Source organism: Ambystoma mexicanum, chromosome 1p (genome assembly GCF_040938575.1).
Source record: "Ambystoma mexicanum isolate Mex_15411 chromosome 1p, UKY_AmexF1_1, whole genome shotgun sequence".
Taxonomy (NCBI): Eukaryota; Metazoa; Chordata; class Amphibia; order Caudata; family Ambystomatidae; genus Ambystoma; species Ambystoma mexicanum.
In genome coordinates, this window is record NC_090921.1 from 746,533,978 (window position 1) to 746,549,036 (window position 15,059).

The window sequence follows — 15,059 nt, forward strand, 5'->3', positions numbered from 1 at the left end:
GACGGTTTGGAAACGAAACTGAAACTGTTTTTTCTGTTAGACGATTTCCAGCCCGACGGAATATTCATGAGCATGTGAATCCATGCCAGACCCCATCCTGGAGAAAGGGTACTTTCCTCTTGTGCAAGTAGCTTGCCTGTTCTCAGTTGAGACTTGCATTCGCTGCTCTTTGCCCTTCACAAGCCTCACAGCTTGTGGCCCAACAGTGATTTATTTTACAACAAACCTCTCTAACATTGTGCAAGACTTTTTACCCATCTTCAAGAAGTGCCTCAGCTCCCCTAGACTTTGCTCAATTGACATTGGCTGTCGGGCTCTCTGAAAGACTAACCTCTGTGTTAAGGAGAATTCTCAAAAATTTGCTAATTCCCTTCTATTTTAGATACCCCTAGCTCTTTTGCTGGACTTCAGGACTTTTAATTTTCTAACCTAGAGAGAGTGAGCCCTTTTTCTTACCCTCTCATGTATTATTGTGATTTTGACCCTGTGTTTCGTTTTAACTTGAGTCTGACAAACTCCATAGGCATCATCTTTTATATTGTGACCCTCAGCACCAAAGGCTTAAATATCTTCTCTTGGATGAACTACTATTTGCAAGAGCAGTGAAGTGGAATTGACTTTACTTACAATTGTAACGTTCTAGACCCAGCACTCACTATCTTACAATAGGGAGCTGGAGGAGTTAATTCGTATCCCCTTTGTCTAGTTTCTCATGTGACATTTTTATATTACCCTTTGTACAATTAATGGCTGGTGGCATTAGTTTACATTTTACTACCATTGTGTGTTTTTACCGCAGGCTGCGTTCGCAGCTGCAGTAAAGCACCCATGGGTGCCCATTTTGTCAAAATGGCCCTGGTAGTCTTTTTTCACCATTTCTTGTTGGAAAGATCCATCTTGAGATATACTCTGGGTGTCAAACTAGGTTTGGTCCCTTTGTTTGTTTAGTCTTTGGCAGGATTCACTGGTGAAGCCCGCCTCTGGCTCCAGTGTGTCTGGCAGGGCAGGAAGCAAGGGAGGTACACAAAACTCCTTGTGCTTCATCTCCTTGGTTACAGGAATGCACCCAAAAGGTGATTGGCCGGGTGGCTGTCCTTGGAGAACAGCCACCCTGCTGTGCAAGTGACAGCTAGGATGTGAATGAATTGGAGACACTTTCATAAAAGGAAAGGTCTTTTGCAAGGAAGGCAGAGTCGACGACTGGACAAAGGAATCCAAAGAAAACTTGGAAGAGAAGCTTGCTGCAACTCCTGGACCGTTGGTTTGCCCGGTGAAGCCAGGGACCAATCGACCCCAAGACGAACTCGAATGAAACCCTTCTCTCTGCTGGCTGTACTTGCATTGCTGGAGCAGGAACTGAGTGCCAGGGGACAGGAACACCAGAATAGAGTGCATCGTTTTTAAGCCAGACCCGAGCTCCAGGTAGATCCTCCGGACTCCATTGAAGCAAGGCTGACCAAGCCTGAGCCACCTCAGAGTACTGGACCCCAGAAGCAAGGAAAGTCCACAAGGTGTCCAAGAACCGCTCTGGTGCCATTCGCGAGAAGCTAAAACCGCGAAGTGCCGCTGATCTGAATTGCGCCCATTGCTGCCGCCGACCTTCAATTCGTAATGCAGGTGTCCCCAGACGTCCTCCCTCTTGTCTCCATGACGGAGGCCCAGGAACAACAGGATCTGTAGAAACTACAAGAAGAACAGAAGCCAGCTGGAACCATTTCTTCAGTCGTAAGGTACTGTGAACTAAGGGGTACTTACCTATTGTGTGTGTGTAGCTTGCCTGTTCTCAGTTAAGACTTGAATTGGCTGCCCTTTGCAGAGCTGCTTGCAGCTTTGCCCTTCACAAGCCTCACAGCTTGTGGCCCAACAGTGAATTCTTTTACAACAAACACCTCTATAAAATTGTGCAAGACTGTTTACTTACCTTCAAGATGTGCCTCAGCTCCCCTAAACTTTGCTCAATTGAAATTGGCTGTCCTGGCTCCCTCAAAGAGTCTTCTAACCTCCGACTTCGTGTTTTAACTATCCCTCCAAAAGTCATACATACCTTACTTGTATAGATGGGAAAGGGTTAATCTACATTGCATTGGGGTTCAAAAGTGCTTACCTGTTTGGGAAACTTGTTAACCATCGTTTCCTTCCCTAACCTTTTCCTTTTTGCCACAACTTCAGTATTCCCATTTAAGTGTGGAAAGTGAAATATTAATGTCCACAGAATCCTAACTGAAGTCACATCAGTGTATAGGAAGTATCTGTGCGCCATCCCAAAAGGGTATCTACTTACTTTATTGAAACTGAATGAGTGTATTTTGAAGTGTATTTAAGTGTTGTCTATTGCTCCCTTCTAAAGAAGGCTTATTTGAAAACTGACTGTTAAATTAATAAATAATTATTTAATCAAGAAACATTGTGTATAAGTGTTATTTGGATACTTGTCACTGTGAAACTATTTTGCAACCCTACAGCTCACACTGAACCCTTTTGAGAGAAGCCTGGCTGCTCAGTAACTCTACCAACTTGTGTAGATAAGGTGCGTACCTGGCCTTTTTACGCATGAAAATCTTGTAAATACGACAGCTTTATTATTTTCCTGTGCACATTTACACACAGGTTTAGAGCAGAAGCCAGTGCAAAGGTCAGGTTACTTGACAGAAGCCATTTGAAAGCGTTCTGGCTTCTTTGAGAGATCAAATGTCCAAAAACTAGAGAAATAAGAAAAGGTGTATTCTGTCACAATGCAGAAGGCTGCCGCATAGTAATGATTTCCATACGTCGGCTGGATGTCACATACATTTTACTCTCTTGCAAAGAAGAAAAGTCATTTTTACTCTTGAAATCACATTTACGCTCAAAGTTTGAAAATCGGGAGTAAAATACTCCCACCTCAAAATCTTATCTGGAGCACTGAGTACAGATTTATACCAAAGGTTGGGTTTACCTATTGCCAAAAGGACAAGGCTGGTTTAGTCTCCCACAGAGTTACTACATACAATTTTGCCTAAGACTCTCCCAGTGAGGTCACACTTGCCTCGACCCGAAGGAGGGTCTTGCAGACGGCCCATCTCCCTAGCCTCACAGGGGGAGTTTGCCCCCTTGGGGTGAAGGGACGAATACCTGCGATTCGTCAAAGCTTGCACTACTGGTGAAGCCAAAACTAAAATTAAAATAACCATCAACCAACTGCCTAAAAGCAATGGAAGGTGATATAATCACCCTAAACAAAGGGTCTGAAATGCGCAGCTCTCCAGATGTTTTGGACAACAACTCCCATGATCTGTCACTATCGACTATGCTAGCTGGGACTGAAAGGTGATTTAGTTGAAAACCTCTGAAGAGTCAAAGGTTTCAGTCCACTGCCCCAAACCAATAATGTGGTGGTTAAAAAGCATCCTTTTAGGCTACGGTAGGACCACATACTAAAAAAGGGTTGCAGTCTCTGAGCACAAAAAGAAGGCAAACATTCAGAAAAAAACAAAAGGCTTAGGGAGCCATAAAAAATGAGACCGAAGAATCAGCAAACAAATTCTGCAGAAGCACTGGCACTAAATAAATCATCCATATTAATAATGTTTCATCTACTCAACAATCTCTGCTTTCATAAAATTGCCTTTATTATGCAACATCTTTGAATGCATAATGCAGCACCGAACCAAAGTCAAACAATGCTGTACCCAGATTACCTCACAACCTATGGGGCATAGCAAAGTTAAGTGCTTTACAAATGCAAAGTAACATTGTTCCAGCTCCTTTCTTAAAGCACTGGAACAACTGAAAATTGCCACTTTGATGTGTAGCATTGTGAGTGGTAGCGTACCCACTGTCCCAAGGAAAAAAAAAAAATCTCACACCTTTTTTTTTTAAAGATGGCTCTAAAACACTCTTCCTGGCCCCATATGGATACTATTTCAAAAGCTTATGAATCTGGTGATGAAGTATTTGTTGTATTTTAAGTCCCAGCTGGCTAATGATGACAGAAAGCTTGGTGTGCAGACACCATTCTTTTTTTGGTAACCACGATTACATGAGTAGTCCGGTGCAGTTGGGTAAAAGTAGGACAAATACCTGGAATCCACACCCTGGGGAGAAACAGAGAAGACTCCCTAACTGCCAAACACAGAACACTCAGGACAGAACACTCCAACAAAACAACCATCAGGCATGCACCCAAGGCTCCATAGACAAACACAGGCAGGGAAGGTAGGAAAGAACACTCTTGCTAAAGAAACACCTCTCATGCTTTGGCAGATTAACACTTTTCTTTTCTAATCACAGGTTGGCAGACAGAACATATAAGAAATACGAGCAGACAGGAAATATAAGAAATGCAAGTGTGATCTTAGGCATGTTGATGGGTTTAGCTCAGACAGGGTAAAGAAACGGTCTTCGCCCTGCAATAGCCGAAAACCAGCTTTGCACCCCCTTTTCCAATCCCTGAAAGGAACTGCAAAAGTATTACTACATAAATTAACATTGGTGAAATTGTGACTATAGACTTGGTCAAATATTCTGTAGATGGCACATACTCTCCATTTTAATATTGCAGCGCCTGTGCTTCATTCAACACTTTATGCTACCTACTTGATCATGTGGTTGGCGTAGGCTCTGGAGCAGCAGGTGCTGTAGCGGCAGAGGGAACAGTGCACATAAGTTGGATAGTGGTTTGTAAAGTCTGGAATCTCAAAGCCGCACTCCAGACAGTTTTGTTTTCCTAGAATGTTTCTGAAAAGTGAAGGTGAAAGACATTACGCCTCAATAATACAGCAAGTCATCAATGTTATGCATCAGGGGAAATTATTGTTAATGCTAGATGGCACTGCTGCAAACAATCTCATTAGAATTCTCAATGAATAGCAATCATGGTGCATCCATCTAAAGAAATGGGTCAAAAGAAAAATACTTTGTCACTTGAAAACCCTTGTCCTAAACATTGAATTGAGACGTGTGCTTCATTATAGGAATACCAGGTGTAACCCTTACCAACGGTCTCAACACTCGGCTATTGCATCTATAAACGCAACACATTAATGGCAAGAAATACTCAACAGTAAGTACAAATTTAGACCTGTTAATTGTAATTTAATCACGCAACGCACATGGTCTACAACTCTGTTCTGTCTCTTGTTTCTAGGACAAAACCCACTCATGCAGTAAATAAGGAATCTATTATTTGCACATTTAATGCATTAGTGTCATAACACCTCCTGAGGAACCGCTGACATTTAAAAGCAGGGAATCGCATGTCGATGGTAGACACAAGAAATCAAATAATATCAGTGACTTAAAACTGAACTTCAATTCTTTTTTTGAATTTAAAGATATAATGATTGTTAGGGAGAATTCTCATAAATGTGCTAATTCCCTTCACCTTAAAGACCCCCAGCAACTTTGCTTGATTTTGAGGGCTTGATTTTTTCTACCTGGAGAGAGTGCAAGCCTTTTTCCCCCCCCACTCTCTCATGTATTTATATGTTCATTTTACTCTTGTGTTCTTTGATTATGGCGTTTTAGACAACTCCATAGGCATCATCTTTTCATGTGTGTCACACAGCACCCTCAGTGCAGTGACACAGGGAAGCCTTTTAGGCTCTCAAGGTTTAAACACCTTCTCTGGGATAAACTACTGTTTCCCTGAGAAAGTAAAGTTAAATTGACTTTACTAGTCTTTTTAAATTCCTAGACCCAGCACACACTATCTTCCAATAGCGTGCTGGAGGGGTTACCTAGTATCCCCTGTGTATAGAAACTCATGTAGCAGTGAAATGCTACCCTTTCCTATCGAAATGGCTGGTGGCAGTGGTTTTACAATGAACTACCATGATTTTTCCCACGACCGCGAACACCGGTAGCGTTAAATCACGGGAGCCAAGTTTTTGAAGCTGGCACCTGAGCCCCCTTTGTTTAAACAAGTCCCTTTTTTTCCCCGCCATTTCGTTTTGGAAGGGCCCTTCTAGATTTTGTTGCTGTGCGCCAAACCAGTTTTGGTCCCTTTGTTCCTACGCCTTTGGCGGGCTTCAGGACTGAAGACCGCCTCTGGCGCCAGAGTGTCTGGGGTGGGCAGGAAGTGAGGGAGGTGCCTGAAACTCCCTGTGCCTAGTCTCCTAGGAGACCCGAATGCACTCTGGTGTGATTGGCTGGCTGACTGTCCGGCAAGGATAGCCACCCTGCTGGGCGAGTGGCAGCTAGGCTGGAATGAATGGGAGAAAACTGAATAAAAGGCAAGTCTCTTGGCTTGGAAGGCAGAGTTGACCACTGGAACGAAAGAACCGAAGACGAGGTGGAACAGGACGGCTGCTGCAACTACTGAACCGTTGGTTTAACCGGTGAAGCCCTGCTGCAGGTCCGAATCGCCAAGTTCATCTCGATAGAGAAGCCCTTCAAGGACGACTTCTCCCTTTTAGTTGGTGGGACCAATCAACTCATAAGCCACCTGGTTACCATTCTCGGTGCTGGTTGTATTTTCCTCAGAGTGCTGCAGAAAACCGAATAGCCAGGGAGAAGGACACCAGTTTGAGTGCTTGACAACAGCTACCGGAATCAAAGATTTGCCAGTTTTGTGACCAGTCCCCATGCAGTGCACGAGTCCCCCGACATCCTCCCTCTTGTCCCCACGACTGAGGCTCAGGAACAGCGATATCTGCAGGAACTGCCAGGAACAGAAGTCTTCAGCTGCATCTTCCTTCAATCTAAGGTACTGTGAAAACCCTTCCGAGAGAACTTATCTCTCATTGCGAAAGTTCGTGAAACTTGGGTAACTTGCAGGCCTAGTCAGCTTGCGACCCGACATATGAATCTTTCTTCTATGAACTACTTCTGAGAACCGTGGCAAAGACTTTTCCGTTTATCTATCAGAACCGTGTTTACCTATACAAGACTCCAGCCCATTGACTTTGGCCTATCTATTGCATTGAATAACTGTACTATTCGTGTTATTAACTTATGCCTTTTTGCTCCTACTTTAAATGCTCTGAATGCCATTTTGCTCCTCCTTCAAAGTAGTTTAAATGCCTCAGAACCTGATGATGTGAAGTACTATAGTATATTTTTGTGTGATATTGATTGCCTCCTTTTAGTGAATGTTTTCTAACTGACTATATAATTAATTAAGAAGTGTTTTACCAAGAAACCTTGAGTATTACTGTCTATCTGAATACTTGTGATTGTAGACCTCTGTGTAACACCCTTACAAGCTCACATTCCCTCTTGAGATAAGCCTGGCTGCTCAGCTCGCTACCAAAAACTGTGTGGTACAGACTTATACCCAAGGTTGGTTTTGCTTACACCTGTAGTCATAGTTGTGTGTAGTGGTCCCAGAGGGTACTGCATGCAAACTCTGCCAAACAATGATTTATGAAGAGAATCTTTAAGATTCAACAGCTCCTTTTTACTTTCACAAACAATTCTCAATGTAATGCTTCTTGGTAATCAGGATGTGACAATTCCATGCTGGTTTGCTTTTTCTAAACATTTTTTTTTGTTTTTTGTTTTTTTTTTTGTTTTTTTAGAGAGGAGGCAATAGAATTGGGGTGGCAGAGAAGAAGGATCGCAGGGCCTTATTTATTTGGGAGTGCAAGGTTGGGGTCCCACATTAGTAGTGGCATGGATTCACATGCTCATGAATATTCCCCGTCGTCAGGCTGGGAATCCTCAGTAAAGAAAAAATCAGTATCAGTTTCGTTTCTGATCTGTCTTTCTTAGTAGTAACCAATCACTGATCTCTGGGTCATACTGCCCCCAGCCAAAGACTGCCCTCTCCCTAAGCCCCGCCTCTGGCAGCCATCCTCAGATTTGGTAGCACGCCAAGTGGCAGTATGACCAAGTGATGAGCCGCAGAGGGGTAGGTGGGAGGGTTTGCATGTGAATCCATGCCAGACCCATGCTGGAGAACAACAGTTACAGGTAAGTAACTTGTTCCTTCTCCAGCATGGGGTCTGGCATGGATTCACATGCTCATGAATAAAAGGATGCATAGCAGTATACACATGCACAACCACGGGAGGTGGGCACAGGCTCAAAATTAAGCAATACAACAACTCTACATTAAGCATCTCTTACCTCCTCACCAGGCTCACCTTAAGCGAACAGGTTGGGCAGCACTGCTTGGCCGACCCTGGACTCCTCCCTGGAGTCCCGATCGACGCAGTAGAATCTTGTGAAGGTGTGCGTCGACCTCCACGTAGCAGCCCTGCAGATGTCCAGCAGGGGCACACCAGACAGGAACGGCGTGGTAGCAGCGATCGCTCTGGTCAAATGGGCTCTCGGACGGCTGGGCAGCGGTCGGTTTGCCAACCGGTGACAATGCATGATGCAGCCGGAGAGCCATCTGGAGATGGAAGTCTTCGAGAGAGCCTTCCCTTGATTCACAGATCCAAAGTTCACAAACAATTGTGACGTCTTCCAAAAACTCTTTGTGCGGTCCATGTAGAACTTCAGCACTCTAGCTACATCCAGCGAGTGCAAAGACCTCTCGGTCGGCGTCAAAGGCGACAGAAAGAAAACTGGTAATACCAAGGGCTCGTTGAGGTGGAAGTCCGACGGCACCTTGGGCATGAAGGAGGGGTGCACCCTTGTGTCATGAAAAGTCAAGTATGGAGGCTTGCAAGATGGGGCCTGAATCTCTCCCACTCGTCGTGCAGAGGTGATGGCCAAAAAGAACGCTGTCTTCCATGACAGGAACTTCAAAGGCGCCGAATGCATAGGCTCGAATGGGGCCCCCATGAGCCTGGTCAGCACCACATTAAGCTCCCACGCCGGGGCAGGAGCCTTCACTGGCGGGAATGATCGGAATAGTCCCTTCATAAATTCCTTCACCAGGCGATGGGACCACAAGGACGCCTGTCCCGTCGTCCTGGTATATCGGGAGATGGCAGCCACATTTATTTTTATGGAGGCGTGAGCCAGATCAGCCTTGGCCAGCGACAGCAGGCATGGCAACACTTGAGGGGCCATAATTTGCATAGGGTTAATCTTCTGTGCACGGCACCAGACAGAGAACCTCTTCCATTTATGACCGTAACACTTAAGAGTTGAGGACGCCCTGGACTTTGCAAGAACCTCTCTGCAATCAGCCGGGATATCGTACCCTCCAAACTCTAGTGCTGCAGGAGCCAGGCCTGCAAGTTCAGCGACTGTGGGTCGTGGTGGAAAATGGCGCCTCCTTCACTGGAGAGAAGAACCGCGTCCGCCGGCAGCCTGACTGGCGGGGACGTTGACAAGTCCAGAAGGTCCGGGAATCAGACCTGCCTCATCCACGCCGGTGCGACGATGATCATCCTGCACCTGGACTTCTTGAGCTGGTTGATGAGGCGGAGCAGCAACGGCAATGGCGGGAACGCGTATAGAAACAGGCCGTCCCAAGGGAACGAGAAAGCATCGCCCATGCTCCTCGGCTGTGGGAACCTGCTGGCGAACCTCTGGCACTTGGAGTTTGTCGCCGTCGCGAACAGGTCGATCTGGAGTTTGCCCCATCGTTGGAAGAGTCGATCCACTTGATCCTGGCGCAGTTCCCACTCGTGGCACGAGCGCAGCTCCCTGCTGAGTGAGTCGGCGATGGTGTTTTTTCTTCCTGCCATGTGGAAGGGAATCAGAAACATCCCCTGGGCGACGGCCCAGTGACAGATCCTGGGCCTCTTTGGATAGGGCTGGGGATCTGGTGCCCCCTGCTTCCGTATGTAGAACATCGTGGTGGTGTTGTCAGTGAAGATCCTCACCACTTTGTCCTTGAGGGACGGGAGGAACGACTTGAGCGCCCAGAACATTGCTCGGAGCTCCAAGATGTTGATGCGAACAGACCTCTCCTCCGGGAGACAAAGGCCTCTTGCGTGGAGATCTCCGGTGTGGGGCCCCCCCAACCCTCCAGAGAGGCATCCGTAGTCACCGTCTCCTGAAACGCCGGGGTTTGAAAGTCCGTACCCGTCTTGAGGTGAGCCCGGGTGCCCCACCATAGGATCACCCGACAGAACTCCTTGTCGAGGGGGATCATGTCCTCGAAGCAGCCCCTCGCCTGAAACCAGCGGGCGTCGAGGAACTCCTGCAGCGGACGCATCCGAAGTCTGCAAAGAGGCACAAGGTAGATGCATGAGGACATCATCCCAAGAAGGGACTTGATGGACCTCACCCTGGCCACGTCCGTGGCTAACAGGCTCCGCACCTTGCCCAGGATGGTCTTGGTCCTCTCCTCTGAAGAGGAGGCCAATTGCTCCACTGTATCGAGCTTCGCCCCCAAAAACAGTATTACTTGGGATGGAACCAGGTGGGATTTGGGTTAGTTGATGGCGAACCCCAACTCCGTGAGCAACCGGACGGTCCTCGCCGTATGATCGACGGCGAGTTCCCTTGACCTTGCCCGGATTAGCCAGTCGTCCAGGTAGGGGTAGACGTGGATCCCCTGCAGGCGCAGCCGCGCCGCCACTAGTGCCAGGCACTTGGTGAAAACCCTGGGTGCCGACTTTAATCCTAACGGTAGGGCTCTGAATTGGTAGTGGCGTCCCTGAACCACGAACTTGAGGAACTTCCTGTGCCTTTTTAGAATGGGGATGTGGAAGTAAGCATCCTCCAGGTCCAACGACGAAAGGAAGTCACCTTCCTCCAGCTGTCCCAGCACGTGCTGGAGGGTGACCATCCTGAATTTCCATGCCTTGATGTATTTGTTTAACCGACGCAGGTCCAGGATGGGGCGCCAACCGCCTGTCTTCTTTCTGACGAGGAAGTACCTTGAGTACACTCCGGAGCCCCGGAGCCCCCTGGGGACGAGCTCGATGGCACCTTTCTTGAGCATCGCCTTTACTTCCAACAGCAGTTTAGGGACGTGATTCTCCTTCCTGGTCACGGGAGGAATGCGAGGGCACTTCTTTAGGAATTCCAGCGAGTGCCCGTTGGCCAGGGTGTCCAACACCCAACGATCGGTGGAGATGGACTCCCACACTCTGACGAACTTCGTCAGCCGGCCTCCCACCTGGGTGCTTCAGTGGGGGCCCGACAACCCGGCCGGGTCAGTCTTGCTTGGATGCGTCCTTGCCACCTTGGCCTCCTTGGCGACGACGGCGGGAACCCCCTTGCTTGCAGCGACCTGTGTAGGCCTCCTGGGAAGAGGAGCGGGCCGCCTGGCGGTAAGTGGAGGAGCCACCGCTGGATCCTTTGGAGGCACCCTGTCTGCCTCCGGGGCTCCGAAAGGCCGTCGCTGCTGAAGCACCCCAAGGGCCCGGGCCGTCTCCGAGTCGGTCTTGATGGCCTGTAGAGACCCATCCAACGCCTTACCAAAGAGGTTGTTGCCGTTCAACGGCATGTCCAACACTCTGGTCTGGACGTCCTGGCGAAAGTCTGTCGCCTTGAACCATCCTCGTCGTCGGAGGCAAACTCCGTTGCCCGGTTGGCGAAATCCGGTATCAGCAATGTCCGTCGCCACCGTTATGGCGTGATCCGACGCCACCTCGCCCTCCTGCAGAATTTCTAGGGCCTCCGCCCTTTTGTCATCAGGCAGGAAATCTAGCAGGGGAGCTATCTTGAACCAGAGCTCCCTGTCGTAGCAGGCCACGATCGCTAAGTCATTGGCCGCCTTAATCGTCGTCGCCGCCGACGAGATGACTCGTCGTAACAGAGTCCAACTTCTTACCCTCGCTGTCCGGCGGGGAAGTGGAAGTTGAAGCCGCCGCGCCCGCTGCCTTCTTCTTAGCCGCTGCCGAGACGACCGAGTCCGGCATGGGCTGGGCCCTGAGGCACAAAGGTGCGGCATCGGGGACTCGGTACTTCTTCTCGTACCTGTCCCTCTTGGCGGGTGTCGTGGCAGGGTTCTTGAGGACAGCAAGCCCCTCGTCCCAGATGTCGTCAAGTAAAGGCACTGCTTGGACCGACTTCCTCTTAGCCTCTCGTCGTTGGTACAGAAACCTCTCCTTTCTTTTCTTCAGGGCAGAGCTGGAAGAGCTCGGATGCCCTGGTTATGGCGTGGAAAGAGGCAACCTTGTCGGCTGGGGACGCCTGCGGGGGGGAGAGGGGATTCGGGGGTTATGGGGGTGGGCGTCTTGGGGGTGGGTGCAGGGGGGGTGACGATGGGATGTCTGCTGTGTCATCGACGCCGTCATCGTCCGTCCCCATCGCCGTATCCTCTCCCAGCAAGGGGGATGAGGGGTCCACCGGTCTCGCAGGCACGAAGGGCGGAGCGGGTTGGACTCTCCTCCGCTTGTTCGGAGGGCTTACCGACGGGCCTGGTTCTGGCTCCTCCGTCCGGGTGCATGGTAATCTCGTCCTTATCTCGGTACATAAGGATTGGATTGCCAACAAAATGGCCGCCGAGCTATCCTGGGGCTCGGGCAATGGCTGCGACGGACGGGATGGCCGCTCCACTGGGCCCTGTTCGTCGTCGCTATCTTCGATCACGTCAGCCGGGACCGTCCCATGGGATCGAACCTTCTCGAACCTCTCGTTGAGGCCTATGGACCTCTCGTTGAGGCCCTTCTCGGTCTCCACCAGTTCCTCCTCAGAGGCTGATTCCGAATCTGTAATGGCTGCCGCCCCCCCCCCTCTTTCAGCCGGGGGCTTCACGGGGGTCTTAGCGATGGGCTGGAAAGAGGATTCCCTCTGCGGCAGCAGTGATACTCTGGGCCCAGAGGCCGTTTCCATTGGCGTAGCCTCAGCCGGATCCTCCAGTGTTGCAGCGACCACTTCGGTAGAGGCCTTAGCCGGGTGGATCAGAGCCCTCACCACCTTAGGTGCGTCCAGGGCCTTCGCCTTTGGGGGGGGGGGGGAGGGTCAGCACCTCGCTCCCCCTTCGAGGTCGACCGGGTCTGCTCCAGCGGCCTACCGCGGTTCTCGGACTTCCTCTTCCCCGAACCAGGGCGCTGGCACGTGGTCGAACGTGCCGGGGAAGTAACGCCCTGCTTGGCAACCGAAGAGCCCGACCTTTCGGCGCTCCCAGAGCCCACAGACTCGCGGTGCTTGGCCTTCTGTTGGGCCCCTGTCGCCGGGGCGCCCTCAAAGGACTTATAAGCCCGCTCAGACTTCTTCGCCTTCTCACTTGCTGTGCCCTTCTCCAGCCAGGTGGCGAGGTGGGAACGACGATTTTGTTTGATCCGTTCCGAAAGGTTCTTGCAGAACGCACAGTCCTTCTCCACGTGCGTCTTGTCCCCATGGAGGCAGTAGAGACATCGCGAATGCTCGTCCTCCTTGAAAACGTTATATAATCCGCATCCAGGGCAGTTCCTGAACAGCTTGGATCCGGGCGTCGAGCTCCCCTTGTCCTGGGCCATGTCTGTTGAGGTAGGCCGCAGATCTTCCGGAATCCTCCAAGAAGTGTAAACTCGACGAAAACTTCACCCTTGAGGGGCGTAGAAGAATTCCGAAACGGATCCCCATTATCGGAAGTTGAAACGGTGGAGCTTGAGGCTCGATTAAACCAAAAAAATGAGAAATTCTGAAAAAACATGAATGCACAGCAAAAAAAAAAAAACTCGAGAGCTAAACACGAGGACTCCCAACACTTGAGCGTGCAGTAAAAATCTGAGGATGGCTGCCAGAGGCGGGGTTTAGGGAGAGGGCAGTCATTGGCTAGGGGCAGTATGACCCAGAGATCAGTGATTGGTTACTACTAAGACAGAGCAGAAACGAAACTGATACTGATACTGATTTTTTCTTTACCAAAGATTCCCAGCCTGACGACGGGGAATATTCATGAGCATGCGAATCCATGCCAAACCCCATGCTGGAGAAACAACGTATGCAGTGATACATCTTCCACGTCAACATGTCCGTTTAATTTGTAACAAGCGAGGTGCAGACTATAATGAGCAGAAAACTAGTGGACCTCATTGGGCTTTATGAACCCTTATGAGATGCCTCTTCTTGTAAACATATTACTGGATACTTAGGGATGTGCTCTGATAAGTTCTCAGCACCTCAGGTTATGTCCAGTTGTGGCCTTGTAGAATTAGACTTGGCCACCACATTACGTCTGGGCTGAAAACAATACACATTAGGACATTTGGATTGCTCCTAGGTATCCAGTATTTATAGGGATGAGTGGTACTTTTCAGAAATAAAATGACCTCGATGTAATAATGATTTTAAGCTCCATATTTGCGACAGGGTGAAATGCTCTTCATAACCAGTCATTTACTATCTGGTTCCCAAATGTGGCCTTTCTTATAAGTTTGAAATGTTGGCGTCTACAATAGCACTCCATAAGAATAAACAGAACAAAATAAATAATGTATTTAAGGTCCAAGTGGCTGGAGATCATTCTAAGTTTGCGAATCTCAGTATGATCCTTTCCTGGAGAAAGGCATTTTTGCATCTGCTCTAGTACGCTCTACAAACAGGATACATTTCCCACTCCTGTGGTCTTCAAATCATCTGTATGGCCACCAACATACATAATATGCATTCATTTTAACCACCTTGTAGACTGAAATTTAGCAAGAAGCTCTGACATTTTCTTGACTGTTCGCTTCTCCTTGTTCTGTTGGTTCGCAGGGTACTGGAAGACTGGATGCAAGTCCGCAGAGGGATGTACCGCCACTGAAGCAGGTTCCTGCACAGGTACCAGAGGCACATCTGGTAAGAGTAAAGGTGAGGCTAGTGGAGATGCCATGGAGGCTGCTCGCGGCTGCCCCCTTGAGGCACGAATAGTAACCTGGAATAAAAAAACATGTACATTTACAACAAAAGACATTCTTAAACTAATGAACATCAAGTGTTCTATCGAAGGCAATATTGCAATGTTAAAGTACAAGTTCGGCGCATTGTGACATTTACACAAAGTATTTTGTTCCTCTGCCATCTTACTCGCAGGATTTCCCTGAAGATATTCATCAAGAACAGAAGCAGAGTGCACACGTCTAGCTGCAAGCTCCACCCTTCCCTGGCAACACCCCACCCCACTTTCCAATGTGTGTGCTGGCTCGCTCGGTTTTATTCTCTCCAACTCAACAGATCACAGAGTGATGGTGGAGGATCAGAGGGTAGGCGTGACTGGAAAAAATTAACTAAGGACCAACAGTGAGTGAAAAAAGGCACTTAGCCATAACATGTCTCCTGTGTTATTATCTTTTGCAAAGATTTCAATCTTTTCAATA

General features: G+C 48.8%; 1 protein-coding gene across 6 annotated transcripts in view; it reads right to left on the reverse strand.

Annotated features, from left to right (window-relative positions):
- Positions 1 to 15,059, reverse strand: part of POGZ (pogo transposable element derived with ZNF domain) — a 1,205,269-nt gene that overhangs the window by 149,350 nt on the left and 1,040,860 nt on the right. For 4 of the 6 annotated variants that reach the window (XM_069650424.1, XM_069650460.1, XM_069650433.1 and 1 more), the window contains exons 14-15: positions 14,382 to 14,617; positions 4,576 to 4,716 (exon numbers count right to left, since the gene is read on the reverse strand). In XM_069650424.1, coding sequence (XP_069506525.1) covers positions 4,576 to 4,716; positions 14,382 to 14,617 — 377 coding nt within the window. The remainder of the gene's footprint in view (positions 1 to 4,575; positions 4,717 to 14,381; positions 14,618 to 15,059) is intronic. The other 2 variants (XM_069650451.1, XM_069650443.1) reach the window with 1 other exon arrangement.